Source organism: Gigantopelta aegis, chromosome 1, assembly GCF_016097555.1.
Source record: "Gigantopelta aegis isolate Gae_Host chromosome 1, Gae_host_genome, whole genome shotgun sequence".
In the NCBI taxonomy this organism is placed as follows: domain Eukaryota; kingdom Metazoa; phylum Mollusca; class Gastropoda; order Neomphalida; family Peltospiridae; genus Gigantopelta; species Gigantopelta aegis.
The window spans coordinates 9410646-9426299 of NC_054699.1; the positions used below are offsets into that span (position 1 = coordinate 9410646).

The 15654-nt window shown below is 36.9% G+C and overlaps 1 protein-coding gene across 1 annotated transcript in view; it reads right to left on the reverse strand.

The window, feature by feature from the left end:
- Window positions 1-15654, reverse strand: part of LOC121370406 (propionyl-CoA carboxylase alpha chain, mitochondrial-like) — a 50083-nt gene that overhangs the window by 26883 nt on the left and 7546 nt on the right. Inside the window, exons 5-12 of the mRNA XM_041495612.1 lie at window positions 11206-11259; window positions 9969-10137; window positions 9033-9111; window positions 7164-7266; window positions 5999-6093; window positions 4505-4587; window positions 2869-3006; window positions 1078-1151 (exon numbers count right to left, since the gene is read on the reverse strand). Coding sequence (XP_041351546.1) covers window positions 1078-1151; window positions 2869-3006; window positions 4505-4587; window positions 5999-6093; window positions 7164-7266; window positions 9033-9111; window positions 9969-10137; window positions 11206-11259 — 795 coding nt within the window. The remainder of the gene's footprint in view (window positions 1-1077; window positions 1152-2868; window positions 3007-4504; window positions 4588-5998; window positions 6094-7163; window positions 7267-9032; window positions 9112-9968; window positions 10138-11205; window positions 11260-15654) is intronic.

A 15654-nucleotide genomic window follows, 5' to 3' on the forward strand; every position in this document is an offset into this window, starting at 1 on the left:
TTGAACTTTAATAATGAGAAAAGAGCAAAATGTATTTAGTTGATAGTATTTTGTAGTTACCAGCTTTCAATAATTATGAACTAGGATCGATCCCCGTCGGTGGACCCATTGGGCTATTTCTCGTTCCAGCCAGGTTCACCACGACTGGTATATCAAAGGTCATGGTGTGTACTACCCTGTCTTTGGGATGGTGCATATAAAAGAACCCTTGCTGCTAACTGAAAAGAGTAATCCATGAAGAGGTGACAGCAGGTTTCCTCTCTCAATATCTATGTGGTCCTTAACCATATGTCTGACGCCATATAACCATAAATAAAATGTGCTGAGTGCGTTGTTAAATATATCTTTTTGATATTGAGACTTTACAATGAAATATTGGACCGGCCTCAGTGGCATCATGGTTAGGCTATCGGTCTACAGGCTGGTAGAAAGTAATGTTTAAATTTCTATTGAAATCATATGCTTCAGGCTGCTTCAGATATCTTCGTTTAATGGGAAAATGAATGCTCTGAATGAAGTGAACAAAGTGATAACCAACGTGTCATTCCATTCAACCCGGCACAATCAAATAGATGAAGATGAATGGCTGACGGCAGACAAAATGGCGGTAAGCAGCCAAACTTTGGCTTTTTATATATCAACCGGGCTCGGTGACGTCGTGGTTAGGCCATCGGTCTACATGCTGGTAGGTACTGGGTTCAGATCCCAGTTGAGGCATGGGATTTTTAATCCAGATACCGACTCCAAACCACAAGGCTCAATGGGTAGGTGTAAACCACTTGCACTGACTAGTGATCCATAACTTGTTCAACAAAGGCAATGGTTTGTGCTATCCTGCCTGTGGGACGTGCAAATAAAAGATCCCTTGCTGCCTGTCGTAAAAAGCGTAGCACAAACCATGGCGACAGCGGGTTTCCTCTAAAAAACAGTGTCAGAATGACCATATGTTTGATGTCCAATAGCCGATGATAAGATAAAAAATTATGCTCTAGTGGCGTCGTTAAATAAAACAAACTTTACTTTACTTTACTGAGACTTTACAATGAAATAATTTGAAGTGATACTTTGTAATCTCACCTCAGCGTAAACCCTGCACTCGAACGACCAGCCATTGATGGGGATGTCACTCTGCTTATGAAGAAGAGAATGACCTGAAGAGACACACAAAAGCAGGGCTTGAGCTGACATTCAACAAATGTTAATTCAAGTTGAATTTGGTAAATTTATTTCATAATTAATTTGTACAAAAAAGCTAACTGAAAAAACATGAGCCGTTTGTAGATCTACCGCCGTTTTCGCTGGCTCGCACTATTTCGATACCTCAGAGAGGATAAAATGGGTATAGCGCCAGCCATACCCTAAAAAAATTCAGATTTTTTAAAAGTCCTTTTGACAAAATTAATGTATGAATTTCTTAACCCTAACCCTAAACCTAACCCATTTTCTTTCTGGGGGAGGCCCATATACCCCCTATTGACTGGCTTGCATTCAGCACACACATTGTAAATACCCAAAAATCTTTCTAGCAGAAACACTGCAAAGTAAATGAGAGATTTAATTTGATTATTGTTAGGCTAACTGCAACTTGGACATGGCTAAAGAAACTTTTTGTCCAAATTCGCCAAACTGCTAATAATTGTCAGAATCCAGGTTAAATCCTGCAAAAGAGACACTCCATATTTCAATCAAATTTAATAGTGTAAACCCTTCTGAACCAGTTAAAATGTCCGGTTTAAAAGTACATGTATATGGTTTAGAGAGGTTCTGTTACATACCGAGATTTAAGAAGAGACAATGAACAATGTCTGGTTTTGAGGGTATTCTGGTTTATTGAGGTTTTATGTTCTGAGGAGTTTCACTGGATATTATTACTCGTTTATAAGATAAACAGAAAAAGAAGAAGATGAATTTGAAAAATAATTTTGTCACATTTTCATATTTTTATGAGAGAAATACTAAGTATGACCCTTTGGCTACTCTTACATCTGGTGTACAATATTGATGCCAGTGATACAAGACTTTCACATGTTCATATCTTGTACTAGGAACTACCACTCACAACACACTCTACACACCACCTCCACCCCCAAATATGGCCTTTGGTTACTCTGAGCATTGTGGTGCACAATGTCGATGATACAAGATTGTCACATTTTCATATTTTTACAAGAGACCTATCCCTTCCACCCCACCCACCCCCAACTATGTACGGCCCTGAAACTGAACATTTGGCTACTCCTAGCATCTGGTGAACGATATCGATGCCGGTGATACAAGACTGTCACATTTTCATGTTTTTATGAGAGAACTACCCCTCCCATCCCACCCTACTAGATATGGCCCTAAAAAAGAGAACCTTTGGCTACTCAGCATCTGGTGCACGATATCGATGCAAGATTGTTACATGCTTATATTTTTATGAGCGAACTACCCCTCCCACCACCACCCCACTAGATATGACCCTGAAACTGCAAACCTTTGGCTACTCTTAGCATCTGGTGGACGATATCGATACCGGTATACAAGATTGTCACATTTTCATATTCTTATGAGAGAACTACCCCTCCCACCCCTACTCCACTACATATGACCCTGAAACTGCAAATCTTTGGCTACTCGCAGCATCTTGTGCATGATATCGATGCCAGTGATGCAAGATTGTCACATTTTCACATTTTTATTAAAAAACTACCCCTCCCACCCCCACCCCACTAGATATGACCCTAAAATTATGAACCTTTGGCTACTCTTAACATCTGGTGTACGATATCGATGCCGGTGATAAAAGATTGTCACATGTTTATATTTTTATGAGAGAACTACCCCTCCAACCCCAAACCTACTAGATATGACCCTGAAACTGCAAACCTTTGGCTACTCGGAGCATCTGGTGGACGATATCGATGCCCGTGATACACTCTGTGATGGGATGCTCCACCTGGAGTCGCGTGTTCATCTCCAGGAAGTAGAAGTTCTTTTCTGAATCCACAAGAAACTCAACAGTACCTACAAAAAAACAACAACAAAAAACCAGAATGCTTTTTAAACATTAGTTGTTATTTAAAACTTCACTAGAACTCATGGATTAACTAATCATTAAACGTCAAACATTTGGTCATCAAGAGGAAAAGTTTTAAAAGTTTTTTTCTTTAACGACACCTTTAGAGCACATTGATTTATTAATCATCGGTTATTGGAAGTTTTAAAAGTTTGTTTTGTTTAACAACACCACTACAGCACCGTGATTTATTAATCATCGGTTATTGGAAGTTTTAAAAGTTTATTTTGTTTGACAACACCACTACAGCACCTTGATTTATTAATCATCGGTTATTGGATGTTAAACATTCGGTCATCAGAGGAAATAATTACATTTTAAGTTACATTTGGGAAATATATATTTTTTAATGACACACACATACATTGTTTAATCATTGGCCACAACTTAATATACCAGAAATACCAGTACTGCATTAACTAGTATATGTATTAAAAAAAGAAATGTTTTCGAGACACCCCAGACTACACTGCTTAATCACCAGCTATTTGGAAATTATAGGATATTAAACGAGCTTCCATTTTGTATCATGTTTATGAAACGAGTGAAATAATTTTCAATTGTCACAAGCTTTAGCGAGTGACACTGAAAATTGTTTCACTAGTGACATAAACATGATACGAAATGGTACCAAGTTTAATATCCTATTTATTACCCATAATCGATCTTAATTTATATCACTCAACTCGTTTAGCTGATGATCCTGTCAGGTTGTAGTGTGCCAATCGATGATGTCGCGAAGTGTTACATCCCAGTTGGTGTTCTAGTGGGACGTATCACTTTGATATGTACCAAGATGTTTTTAACCATATGGGTAATAAAGAAAGATTTATCTAATGGTTTTACTAGTATTAGAAAAGGAATGTTTTTCAATGGCTATCCAACTGAAGAATTGTGGATCGTTTTCTCTTTTCATGAACATTTAACCTGACCTCTAGCCTATGGCACTTTCCCTGTAATCCCATTGGTTAGCCTAAACGTCCAAACAGCCAATCAGACATTACTGACATACAATACTTAACATATTTTCATCAGCTGTCAATATAAATATATTCCTAGAAAATATACCTCGACTTGCACACGGGACAGTACAGACCATGTATTTTGGTTGTAACTCTGATTACAAAAGGAAGGAAAATGTTTTATTTAACGACGCACTCAACACATTTTATTTATGGTTATATGGCGTCAGATATATGGTCAAGGACCACACATATTATACTGAGAGAAGAAACCTGCTGTCACCACTTCATGGGCTATTCTTTTCGATTAGCAGCAAGGGATCTTTTATATGCACCATCCCACAGACAGGATAGGACCTACCACGGCCTTTGATGTACCAGTTGTGGTGCACTGGATGGAGCGAGAAATAGCCCAATGCCCAAGCGAGCACTTTACCACTGGGCTACGTCCCGGCCCGATTATAAAAGAAAAAATGTCTGTTACCTGCCGAGTCGTACCCGACTTGTTTTGCTAAGGCCACAGCTTGTTCTCCCATAGCAGCCCGCTTTTCAGGGTCAAGAAATGTACTAGAAAATACAATAATTATAGTGTTTCAAGAAATGTACTATAAATAATAATAAAGTTTCAAGAAATGTACTAGAAATAATAATAATGTTTCAAGAAATGTACTATAAATAATGTTTCAAGAAATGTACTATAAATAATAATAATAATAATGTTTCAAGAAATGTACTATAAATAATGTTTCAAGAAATGTACTATAAATAATAATAATAATAATGTTTCAAGAAATGTACTATAAATAATAATAATAATAATGTTTCAAGAAATGTACTATAAATAATAATAATGTTTCAAGAAATGTACTATAAATAATAATAATAATAATGTTTCGAGAAATGTACTATAAATAATAATAATGTTTCAAGAAATGTACTAGAAATAATAATAATGTTTCGAGAAATGTACTATAAATAATAATAATGTTTCAAGAAATGTACTAGAAAATATAATATTTACCTTTATTCATAATGGTCAATTTTATGTGTAATATGTGGACTAGTACATTGAATTGAAGAACACAATGAAAATATAATACATGTATTATTATGAGACTATTTTTTCGATCAATGAATTTAAATACCCAATGAAATATGTGTTTTTAAAGTAAAATTTAATTTAAACCCATGAAAATAAAGGATTTCATAGTATAGTGGTTCAAGAAATATAGAGGAAAATATAATAAGAGTGTTTTAAGAAATAAACTAAAAATAGAAAAAAATTATGTTTCAAGAAATGTCCTAAGACATATTATAATGAGTGTTTCAAGAAATGTCCTAAGACATATTATAATGAGTGTTTCAAAAAATGTCCTAAGACATATTATAATGAGTGTTTCAAGAAATGTCCTAAGACATATTATAATGAGTGTTTCAAGAAATGTCCCAAGACATATTATAATGAGTGTTTCAAGAAATGTCCCAAGACATATTATAATTAGTGTTTCAAGAAAATAGAATAATTCCCATCTTGCACTAATTTTATGTGACTGACTTCATCAGTTTGTTTTGTTTAACAACACCACTGGAGCACATTGATTAAATAATCATCGGCTATTGCATGTCAAACATTTGGTAATTCTGACTCGTAGTCATCAGAGGAAACCCGCTACATTTCTCCTAATGCAGCAAAGGATCTTTTATAAGCACTTTCCCATAGACAGGATAGCACATACCACAGCCTTTGTCCAGTTGTGGTGCACTGGTTGGAATGAGAAAAAACTCAAACAGTTGACTGGATCTACCGAGGTGGTTCGATCCTGCGACACAAGCACCTCAAGTAAGCACTCAACCCACTGAGCTAAATCCTGCCCATCTGTTCATAAGATACACTTGTAAAAGAAACAGCAATCCTTAATTACAGGTGTGTTTCCCAGCAGGCAATTTGTTACTGAGGAGGAATTAAAAGTGTATGCACCTGGGAGCCTCTTCGATGACTTTCTGGTTGCGTCGTTGTATGGAACATTCCCGTTCGTTTAGCCAGATGGCATTGTTATGTTTATCACACAAAACCTAAAACAACAAGTGAAACGAAATACATTCTATGTCATGCACAACAAATATAGGCATAAGCTGCAGGATGGATCCAGGCATGTTGGGGTTTTTTTTGGTGGTTGTTGTTGTTTTGTTTGTTTTTTGTTTTTTTTTGGGGGGGGGGGTAATATGTGTGGGAAGTTTCAGAGATTTGGGGGGGGGGGGGGGGGGCTCGACCCTCTCTGCTTCCAAAACAAATTGTTTAATTCAGTAAATTAATTTTAATTTTTTTTTCTCATGAACAGTGAAACTTGTCTAAACCGGATCCCACGAGGGGCCTAATATTTTTCCAATTTAGACAGGATTTGTTATATGGTGGGTCAATTTTTAGAATTTAGAAAAATTGGGACCATGAAACTTGGCCAGTTTTCACAGGATTCTGATTTGTTCAGGGTCCGTATTAGACAGGTTTGACTGTATAAATAAATTTACGACCCCACCCCTGCAAAATCTCCTGGATCCGTGCCCGATATATTTGTCTTGACAAGACCTGTTAATGAAGGAAAGGACTGGACTACAGATTTTAGCATCTTAAACTACAGCTATCTGGTGTTCAACAATACTATGGTGATTTTAACACTTGTTGATAGTTAGTTTATTTGTTCTGTTTAGTGACACATCTAAAGTATACCAATTTACATTACATATTAACAATCAGCTGATATATGTCAACTATTTTTTAATTTTCACACATAATCATTTACATTTATTCATTAGCAGCAAGGGATTTTCTTTTACATGCACTTTCCTATAGATAGGACAGCATATACCATGGCATTTGATATAGCAGTCGTGGGCATTGAGAGGTTTGGTCCTATCAGGTGAGTACTGTACTAAATGAGCAATATCCCACCCTTTGTTGAGCAACCCTGTAAATCTTGTTATTTAAGAATTGAACATTATATTTTTGACGTTCATGCGATGATAAACACCAAAAACGTTTTACACACTGTATGAATGGCATAGCGTGTTAGCATGAAGCCGTCCATACATAAGTTTGAATTATAAATAAATGTTATAATAAAAATACTACTAGACAGACAACCAACCTGAATTTCAATATGCCGTGGATTATCTATGTATTTTTCTATCAACATGCGGTCATCTCCAAAACTAGAAGCCGCTTCTTCCGTTGACAGTCGGAAAGCTTGTCTGAAACAAATTTGTCATAATTACATGCATTCGTAATACAAATTTTCATATCTCCTAAGTTCAAGGGCCATAACTCTGTCAATAATGGGTAAATCACAATGAAAAGTCAAACTTGATCTGTCACAGTCAGTGTTTCTGCCAGAAAGAAATGTTTGGGTATGGCGCTGTGGAACTGAATGCAACCACAGCAAACAGGGGGTATGGGGGGGGTATGGGGGGTATGGGGGGGGGCCTCCGCCAGAAAGAAAATGGGTTAACTTTAGGGTTAGAAAAATCATAAAGTAATGATAAGAGTAATTAATTTTCTCAAAAAATTCAACTTAAAAAAATTAAATCTGCCAAAAAATGTGGGTATAGCGCCATACCCGTTTTACCCTCTGGCAGAAACCCTGACAGTACATGATAAAGCTATACACAAAATTTCAGCTCAATATCTTGTCAAAACAAATCTGGAAAACTATATGTGCAACAGACAAATGGACAGACAGGCAGAATGATGGAGATGAAACCTATAGTCCCATTCAGTTGGCCCAGTAGAGAACTAAAAAATCAACAAGAGCAATGCAAGGTAATATGTCTTGACATACTTATCTATCAAGATGACCTGCCCTAGATGACATATGAATAAAGTTTGGTTTGTTTACCGCAGAGTTTGACAATCCCACTAGCCCTCGGTCCCTGGCTAGTGGAAATGATCAACTGCATTAAATTACTATTATACTTTATCAAACATTTGTCGAACACCGATATCGTTAAACCAATTCAGCGATTTTTCAATGTGTGATATTTATAACTTTTTTTTGTCAACAGTTTGTTTTTTCCATTAAATGCACCATCCCACATACACGAAAGCACAATGTCCACTAAGGACCGAATTTATAGGAAGTCTGTTTTTCTTAATCGCAGGTGTTTAAGCATTGCAAATGTATGTAGTTACACGTGTGTAAGACATAAACAGGCTTTGTGAAGTGTTTTTTGGTCAATAATTTCAGTCTGGCTTCACGACACCACTAGAGCACATTGATTAATTAATCATCGGCTATTGGATGTCAAACATTTGGTAATTCTGACATGTAGTCATCAGAGAAAACCCACTACATTTTTCCTAATGCAGTAAGGGATCTTTTATATGCACTTTCCCACAGACAAGACAGCACATACCACGGCCTTTAATATACCAGTTGTGGTGCACTGGCTGGAACAAGAAACAGCCCAATGGGTTGCACCAATGGGGATCGATCCTAGACTGACTGTGCATCAGCAGAACGTTTTACCACTGAGCTACATCCCGCCCCTATTTTAGAACTAAAAAATGTCTTAATGTACTTGCAATTTGTGAAAGGGGGCTTAATCCTACAAGCCAAGAATCAGGTCAGGCCAGGTCAGGTCAGAGTGTTTAACGTGCACATTCAGAGCAAGCTGTTGTAGCACACGCCTGTCCTGGGCACAGGTACCGGCTCCTCCGTCCAGGACAGGAAAGGGGTGGGGTGGGTTGGAGGGGGCACTGCACACACTGATAGGTGCAAGGGAGTACCAGCAGTCCGACCGGGGCTGGTAACAGGCGTAGGGTGCCAAGAATCACAGGTGAGTGCTTTAAATACCAACCTAGTCAAATAGGCCAATTCCTGTTGGCCAGTCAGCTACTTTTTTTAATTGAAATAAATACTGTTTAAACCAAAAGAGTTAAATGTTGAAATGTTCCTCTGGTATATTTTCAAAGTTTAAAAAAACAATGTGACTAGGTCTTTTTCTGATTGGTAAATCACCTGGCCTCTTCATCGTTCCAGGCTATCCTCATTCCTTTTCCACCACCTCCTGCAGACGCCTTTATCATCACTGGATAACCTGAAATACAACAGGAGTACAATTTGATTTAAAAACACATAACAAGCTAATGTTCAATCTTCTAAAAAAAAACCCAGAATATTACAGTTCATTCTTCTTAAATCTACTACATGTATAATAATAAAAGATTTGTATTTTACAACATATCAGGTTAATTATTAAATATTTTGTAAATAAAAATACTGAATTCAAACCAGCTTAGTTGTGTTCACTTTTGCAGAACAATTTTGATTGTATAGTAATACAAACTACTTGGATCGATTCTCGTTGGTAAGCCCATTGGGCTATTTCTCGTTTCAGCCAGTGCACCACGACTGGTGTATCATAGGCTGTGGTATGTACTATCCCGTCTGTGGGAATGGTGCAGAATGAAGATCCCTTGCTGCTAATGGAAAAGAGTAGCCCATGAAATGGCGACAGCAGGTTTCTCGCTCAATATCTGTGTGGTCCTTAACCATATGTCTGACGCCATATAACCGTAAATAAAATATGTTAAGTGCGTCGTTAAATAAAACATTTCTTTCTTTTAATACAAACTAAGTTCAAATAGCAGTGGCTAAATAATTAAGAGAGAGAGAGAGAGAGAGAGAGAGAGAGAGAGAGAGAGAGAGAGAGAGAGAGAGAGAGAGAGAGAGAGAGAGAGAGAGAGAGAGAGGCAGATAAAAAGAGATAGTTAGATTATTGAGTGGACATGGAGAAAGAATAGGCAGATATTGAGAGAGAAAGAGAAAGAGAAAGACTGAGAGACTGAGAGAGGGGAGGGAGAGAGAGAGTGAAAGAGAGTGAGAGAGAGTGTAATAAATAACTACATGTATATATGAAACCATGTTAAACACAGTACAAGATACAAAACGTACCAATCTCATTGGCCAGTTTGACGCAGTGGTCCGGATCCTCGACGACTCCATCGTGTCCAGGAATCATGTTGACACCGGCCTTCATCGCGATCCGTTTACTCTCAATCTTGTCACCCATCGCCTTGATTGAGTCACTGTTGGGGCCGATAAAACTAACCCCAATCTCTGCCTAAAACATTCACAAACAAGGAAGAAAGGAAAAGAAAGATTATATAACCATTTTCTTTCTTTTTCTTTTTCGTTTTAACAATGTAGTATATGCCAGATTAGAACACTGTTGTGAAACCTTCCATTATTATTGAACACTGGTGCAAGACCTCACTTTTATTATTCATATGTTTCAACATAACCTGGTTAATAATAATCATACGAAGCACACGCGTAATAACAAGTGTAATGACGTAATTTTGGGAAGCGACGTCATAACATGACGTTGTTTCCCCAGTCGCAGCTCAGACTGTACTTGTGAAATATGAAAAATTATGAAAAATTGAGACGGCCCTTGTTATTCATAAAAAATGTACAATAATAATAAAGAAATTATTACACTCGCGTATGTATCATACTGATTTTACGAAACTTGTGTCAGGATTTGTATATTAATCTTGCTCTCGCTCAGGCAATACAAAATTCCTGACACTTGTTTCGTAAAATCAGTATGACACACAAGCTCATATAATAATCTCTATTTGTCACCCTCCCATTCTGCTGATGTAATAAACAATAAAAGGAGAACAGCTGAAGGAAGGAAGGAAGGAAGGAAGGAAGGAAGGAATGTTTAATTTAACAACACACTCAACACATTTTCATTAGTTATATCATGTTGGACATATGGTTAAGGACCACACAATAATAAGTAGAGAAGAAACCTGCTGCTGCCACACAATGGACTACTCTTTCTGATTAACAGCAAGGAATATTTTATATGCAGCATCCTAGAGACAGGATAATACATACCACGGCCTTTGTTACACCAGTCGTGGAGCACTGACTGGGACTATATGTCTAAGTTACCAAATGTTTGACATCCAACAGCCGATTATTGACAAATCAATGTGCTCTAGTGGTGTCGTTAAACAAAACAAACTTTAACTTCTTTTGATATTCATTGTTATTTCTGTATTGTTTTTCATCAAAATTTCAGTCATCAACAGATTATTTGAAGATTTGTAGAAATGTCACGGAATAAAGAAATATTTTACATTCTCAGAAAATACTATATGTTTAAAACTCTTACCAGTTTGGCTGCGAACACGGTGTTTTCCGACAAGAACCCATAACCTGGATGTACCTGAAACAAAGACATAACTTAAGTTTTAGCACCTGTAACTTTAACCAGATATGGATAGAGGCACCTTAAATAAAATTACCTCAGCAAATGTAACCATATACAATGATTTTTTGGTTGTCTTAAAGGGACAGACTCAAGTTTCAGCCCATGAAAATGCACACTAAGTTTAATAAATCTACAAACCTGTAACAACACATTTGGATAAAGTTACAATTGACTTTGAAATGGTGAAATACCCTCTAAAAATAGACTAAAACTCGACTCCATAACTGTTATTTCTCAGACAAACGTGCATTTTTAAAAATATGAGAAATGCATTTTGTGATATTAAAAACACCAGGATGACCAAAAACACTTCGAATGTATGAAAATTGATAATCTAAACCATAAAATCTAAGTAAAGTATGACTTCAATTATCAAAAATGGCTCTAATAGTCAAAAATATGCCTAAGTGTTTAAAAACTAGGGTATGCATGTTGCTTTAATATTTGTTGAAGCTCAAACTTCATTTCTGTTAGATCTGTATTTACGAACTTATTCAGAGGTAAAATTCAGTTTGTGTTACTACAAACATTAAGACAACACACTGTACATATTCTAAACAAAAAAATGCATTTAATATGTAACTTTTGCTGTTAAAAAGGCTCTTATTCATTACAATAGAAGCAAAAACAGAGAACTCTCTATAAGCAAGAAATTGCAAATAATTATTAATTTAAGGATAAAACAAGAATTCTGAAGAATTAAATGTCTTGCCCACCATCCTATTCAATGTGTTTTACCAAAAAAATCTGAATTTAAAAAAATCAAAATCAAATTAAATTTAAAAAATGCATTTAAAAGTTTACTTTTATTATATTTTATTTTTCATTGCTGCTGTCACTGCCTGAAAGCAACACAAAAGGCAGTAATGGCCGACAATATTTTACAAATTTACATGGCAGGCCTTGAAACAGGAAAACTGGCCTTGGTGGCGCAGTGTAGCCATCGGACTACAGACTGGTTCGTAGCCCAGTACTGGCGAGTTCTTAAGGGCTCAATGCGTAGGTGTAAGGCCACTACACCCTGTTCTCTCTCACTAACTACCAACCAACTACCCCACTGTCCTGGAAAGACAGCCCAGATAGTTGAAGTGTGTGCCCAGGACAGCGCTTGAACCTTAATTGGATATATATATACAAACCTTAATAAATAAATAAATAAAATGAAACAGGAAGTAAAATAAACTAACAGGCAAAAGAAACTTATCACTTTTAAAATAAGTTTATCTGAATTAAAGATACTGCAATAAGTTTGAAAGTAATGAGAAAACATTCGCCAAAACACACCCTGTGTTTCCAAAAAGTCACTGTTTCCGGATTTAGTGCATTTCGTTAAGTCAAGAAAAATATGAAAAACAGCATAATTTGAATGTTAAAAATGCTTGTGCATGATTGTTGCATAAATACCGGTGTGGGACAAAGCAAGGAAGCAGTATCAAAAAGAACACCAGAGAGATGCCGAGACTTATCCAAGCAGAACGCAACAGAGCTATCGGTATGGCCGATATGGGGGCTCTCAACGGTAGATTGCATACTGCAAGAACCTTCAACTGCAGTCAACCCACCATTAGCAACTTGTTGAGCCGTTATCAACAGACAGGCCAGGCACAAGACCGTGCAAGATTGGGAAGACCAAGGGTCACAATGCCAGCTGAAGACCGCTACATCTGGACAATCCACCTGCAGAACCGATTTGTGATGGCGATGTCAATGGCGGCGACGGCACTGGGACACCCCATCAGCAGACAAACAGTCTTACAACGACTTCGCAAGGCTGGTATCAGAGCTTTCTGCCCATTCCGTGGAATGGCCTTGACCCCTCTACACAGTCAATGCAGATCACAATGGGCACGAACTGTACGTTGGTGGCAGCGGCGTGATTGGGAAAGGGTGCTGAAAGTCGCTTCAACGTGTTCCGAAATGATGGCCAAGTTAGTGTTTATCGACGTAGGGGAGAGCGACTGGCGCCGAACTGCATCCAAGATGTGCACCCTTTTGGTGGAGGCAGTGTCATGGTATGGGGCGGTATTTGTGGTCAACGGACAACAAGGCTTCTCATCATCCATGGAAATCTGACTGGTCAAAGATACAGGGATGAAGTGTTGCAACCTGTTGTAGTGCCATTCTTGCGTCAACAGCCTAGGGGTACCCTTTTGCAGAAGGACAATGCACGACCTCATACAGCCAGACTTGTTCAGGATTATCTCAACAAAGTTAACGTCAACGTATTGCCTTGGCCATCATGTTCTCCAGACATGAATCCCATAGAGCATCTTGATCGACTGTTGAGACAACGCATTCCTCTCCCAGCAAATCGACAGCAGCTTGAACAGGTTTTGTTGGATGTTTGGCGCAGAATTCCTGCTGACGTCATCCGGCGACTGATGACATCCATGAGGAGACGTCTTTTGGCATGTATTATTGCAAGGGGTGGTCACACACGCTACTGAGGACGTCTTGTTCCATGATTTGACTTTAGAAGCACCTTTTGAAAGGACTCTGATTGTGTAATTTTTAATTCTGACCCCATGTCTCTTTTGTACTATCGATATGGCAATGCTTTTTTGTAAAGACATTGGAAAATGATTCCTTTCAGTAAAATAATCATCATATAGATCACATCTTGGTCCAGGACCCCCTAAATTTTGCGATAGTTATAATTTTATTATATATTATTTATTTATTTTTTACAATCCCCCTCCAAACCTCTCCCAAAACTCCCTTGGCATTCCACGTAATGTCACTGGGGCCCCCCAAATGAATTTTCTGGATCCACCACTGGTTAACAGTACTAATTCAAAATGTCTGCCACGAATGACAATTTTCGCAACGTTATGTTTATTTTTAATACATTATGGGTTGTAATATATGATTTGTTATTTTTTTCTGGGTGCTCATCTCAAATATGATGTCCAAAATGTGATCTGATGCATGAATATTGATATTTACTGGCAAGGTAATAGAATCACATTAATTTTCACTAATATACAACTTATTAGTCAATCGTCCAGCTGCCAGATCCCATATTTAAAGATTGGTTGCAGTTCTTTATACAGTTCTCAGAGATCCCATCCAATATCCCGCAGTTGTTTTATTCCTTGATGATTCAATTCAATTCAATTTATTGTATATTACCAAACAAACTGGTGTCAGCAAACAGATAAAAACAAACATACAACATCAATAACAACAACAATTAATAATAATAACAATATTAATGTAAAGGCTAGACAGAAAAACAAAATTTGTATTATATTTGTCTGAATAAAATTACTATGATGAGTAAATGAATATAGAAATTCAAAATAAGACGTTAAGAATGTGAAACAGATTTCAGGATGGAACACTGTATAAAAAGGAATGGGACTTCAAATCTAATAGAGGTATTCTCACATAAAGAATGATATGCGTATGTACGAACGCAACCAAAGGACAAATTTATAACTGTAGGTACTGGTAATAATCTTGTAGATAAACAAATGTAGACAAGCTAAATCTTTAAATACACTTTAGAATATAAAAGACACCTGGTAGTATTGTTCTAACTTGTCCTAATAGTGACAACTGAAGATATAATTGCATTTAATTCCTTATCATATAAATGAGATGCTTAAAAATTAATTTGTTTCTTTTGCTCATTGATAAGGAAGGAAGGAAATGTTTTATTTAATGATGCACTCAACACATTTTATTTACAGTTATATGGCGTCGGACATATGGTGAAGGACCACACAGATATTGAGAGAGAAAACCCACTGTCACCACTTCGTGGGCTACTCTGTTTGATTAGCAGCAAGGGATCGTTTATATGCACCATCACATAGACAGGTTAGCACATACCACAGCCTTTGATGTACCAGTCATGGTGTGCTGGCTGGAGCAAGAAATTCATTGGTAAAGCAACATGACTGGAGTTAAGACTATACTATCTAAGTCTGGATCTAAGTCACTAGGTTCTTCGATTTATAATATAGTGCTTATAAGTCTCATTATTTTTTTTTTTTTTTTTAAATTCTAGAATGATTATTTTAGTTCCTTCTCACATTTCTTGGGTTTTTTTTCTCCCAGGAACTTGATACCGATGTCCTACATTCCTCATTGCAGTGTAGCTTTCATCTGTCATTTTAAACCAAAATCGTGCGTCGGCTCTCTTCAATACTCTTCGGGGTTTTTTCTTTTATCATAGGCATTCATGTTCATGCTATCATTAAATGTCCTTACCTTCTTATACCATTTTTTAAAAATTAAATTTCTCTTCATAGCCTTTCTTCATATTCTGACCAAAACCCATAGATCAATAAAGGGATTTATCCATTCACTATAAATATATCTTAGCTATTAGATTATACGAAG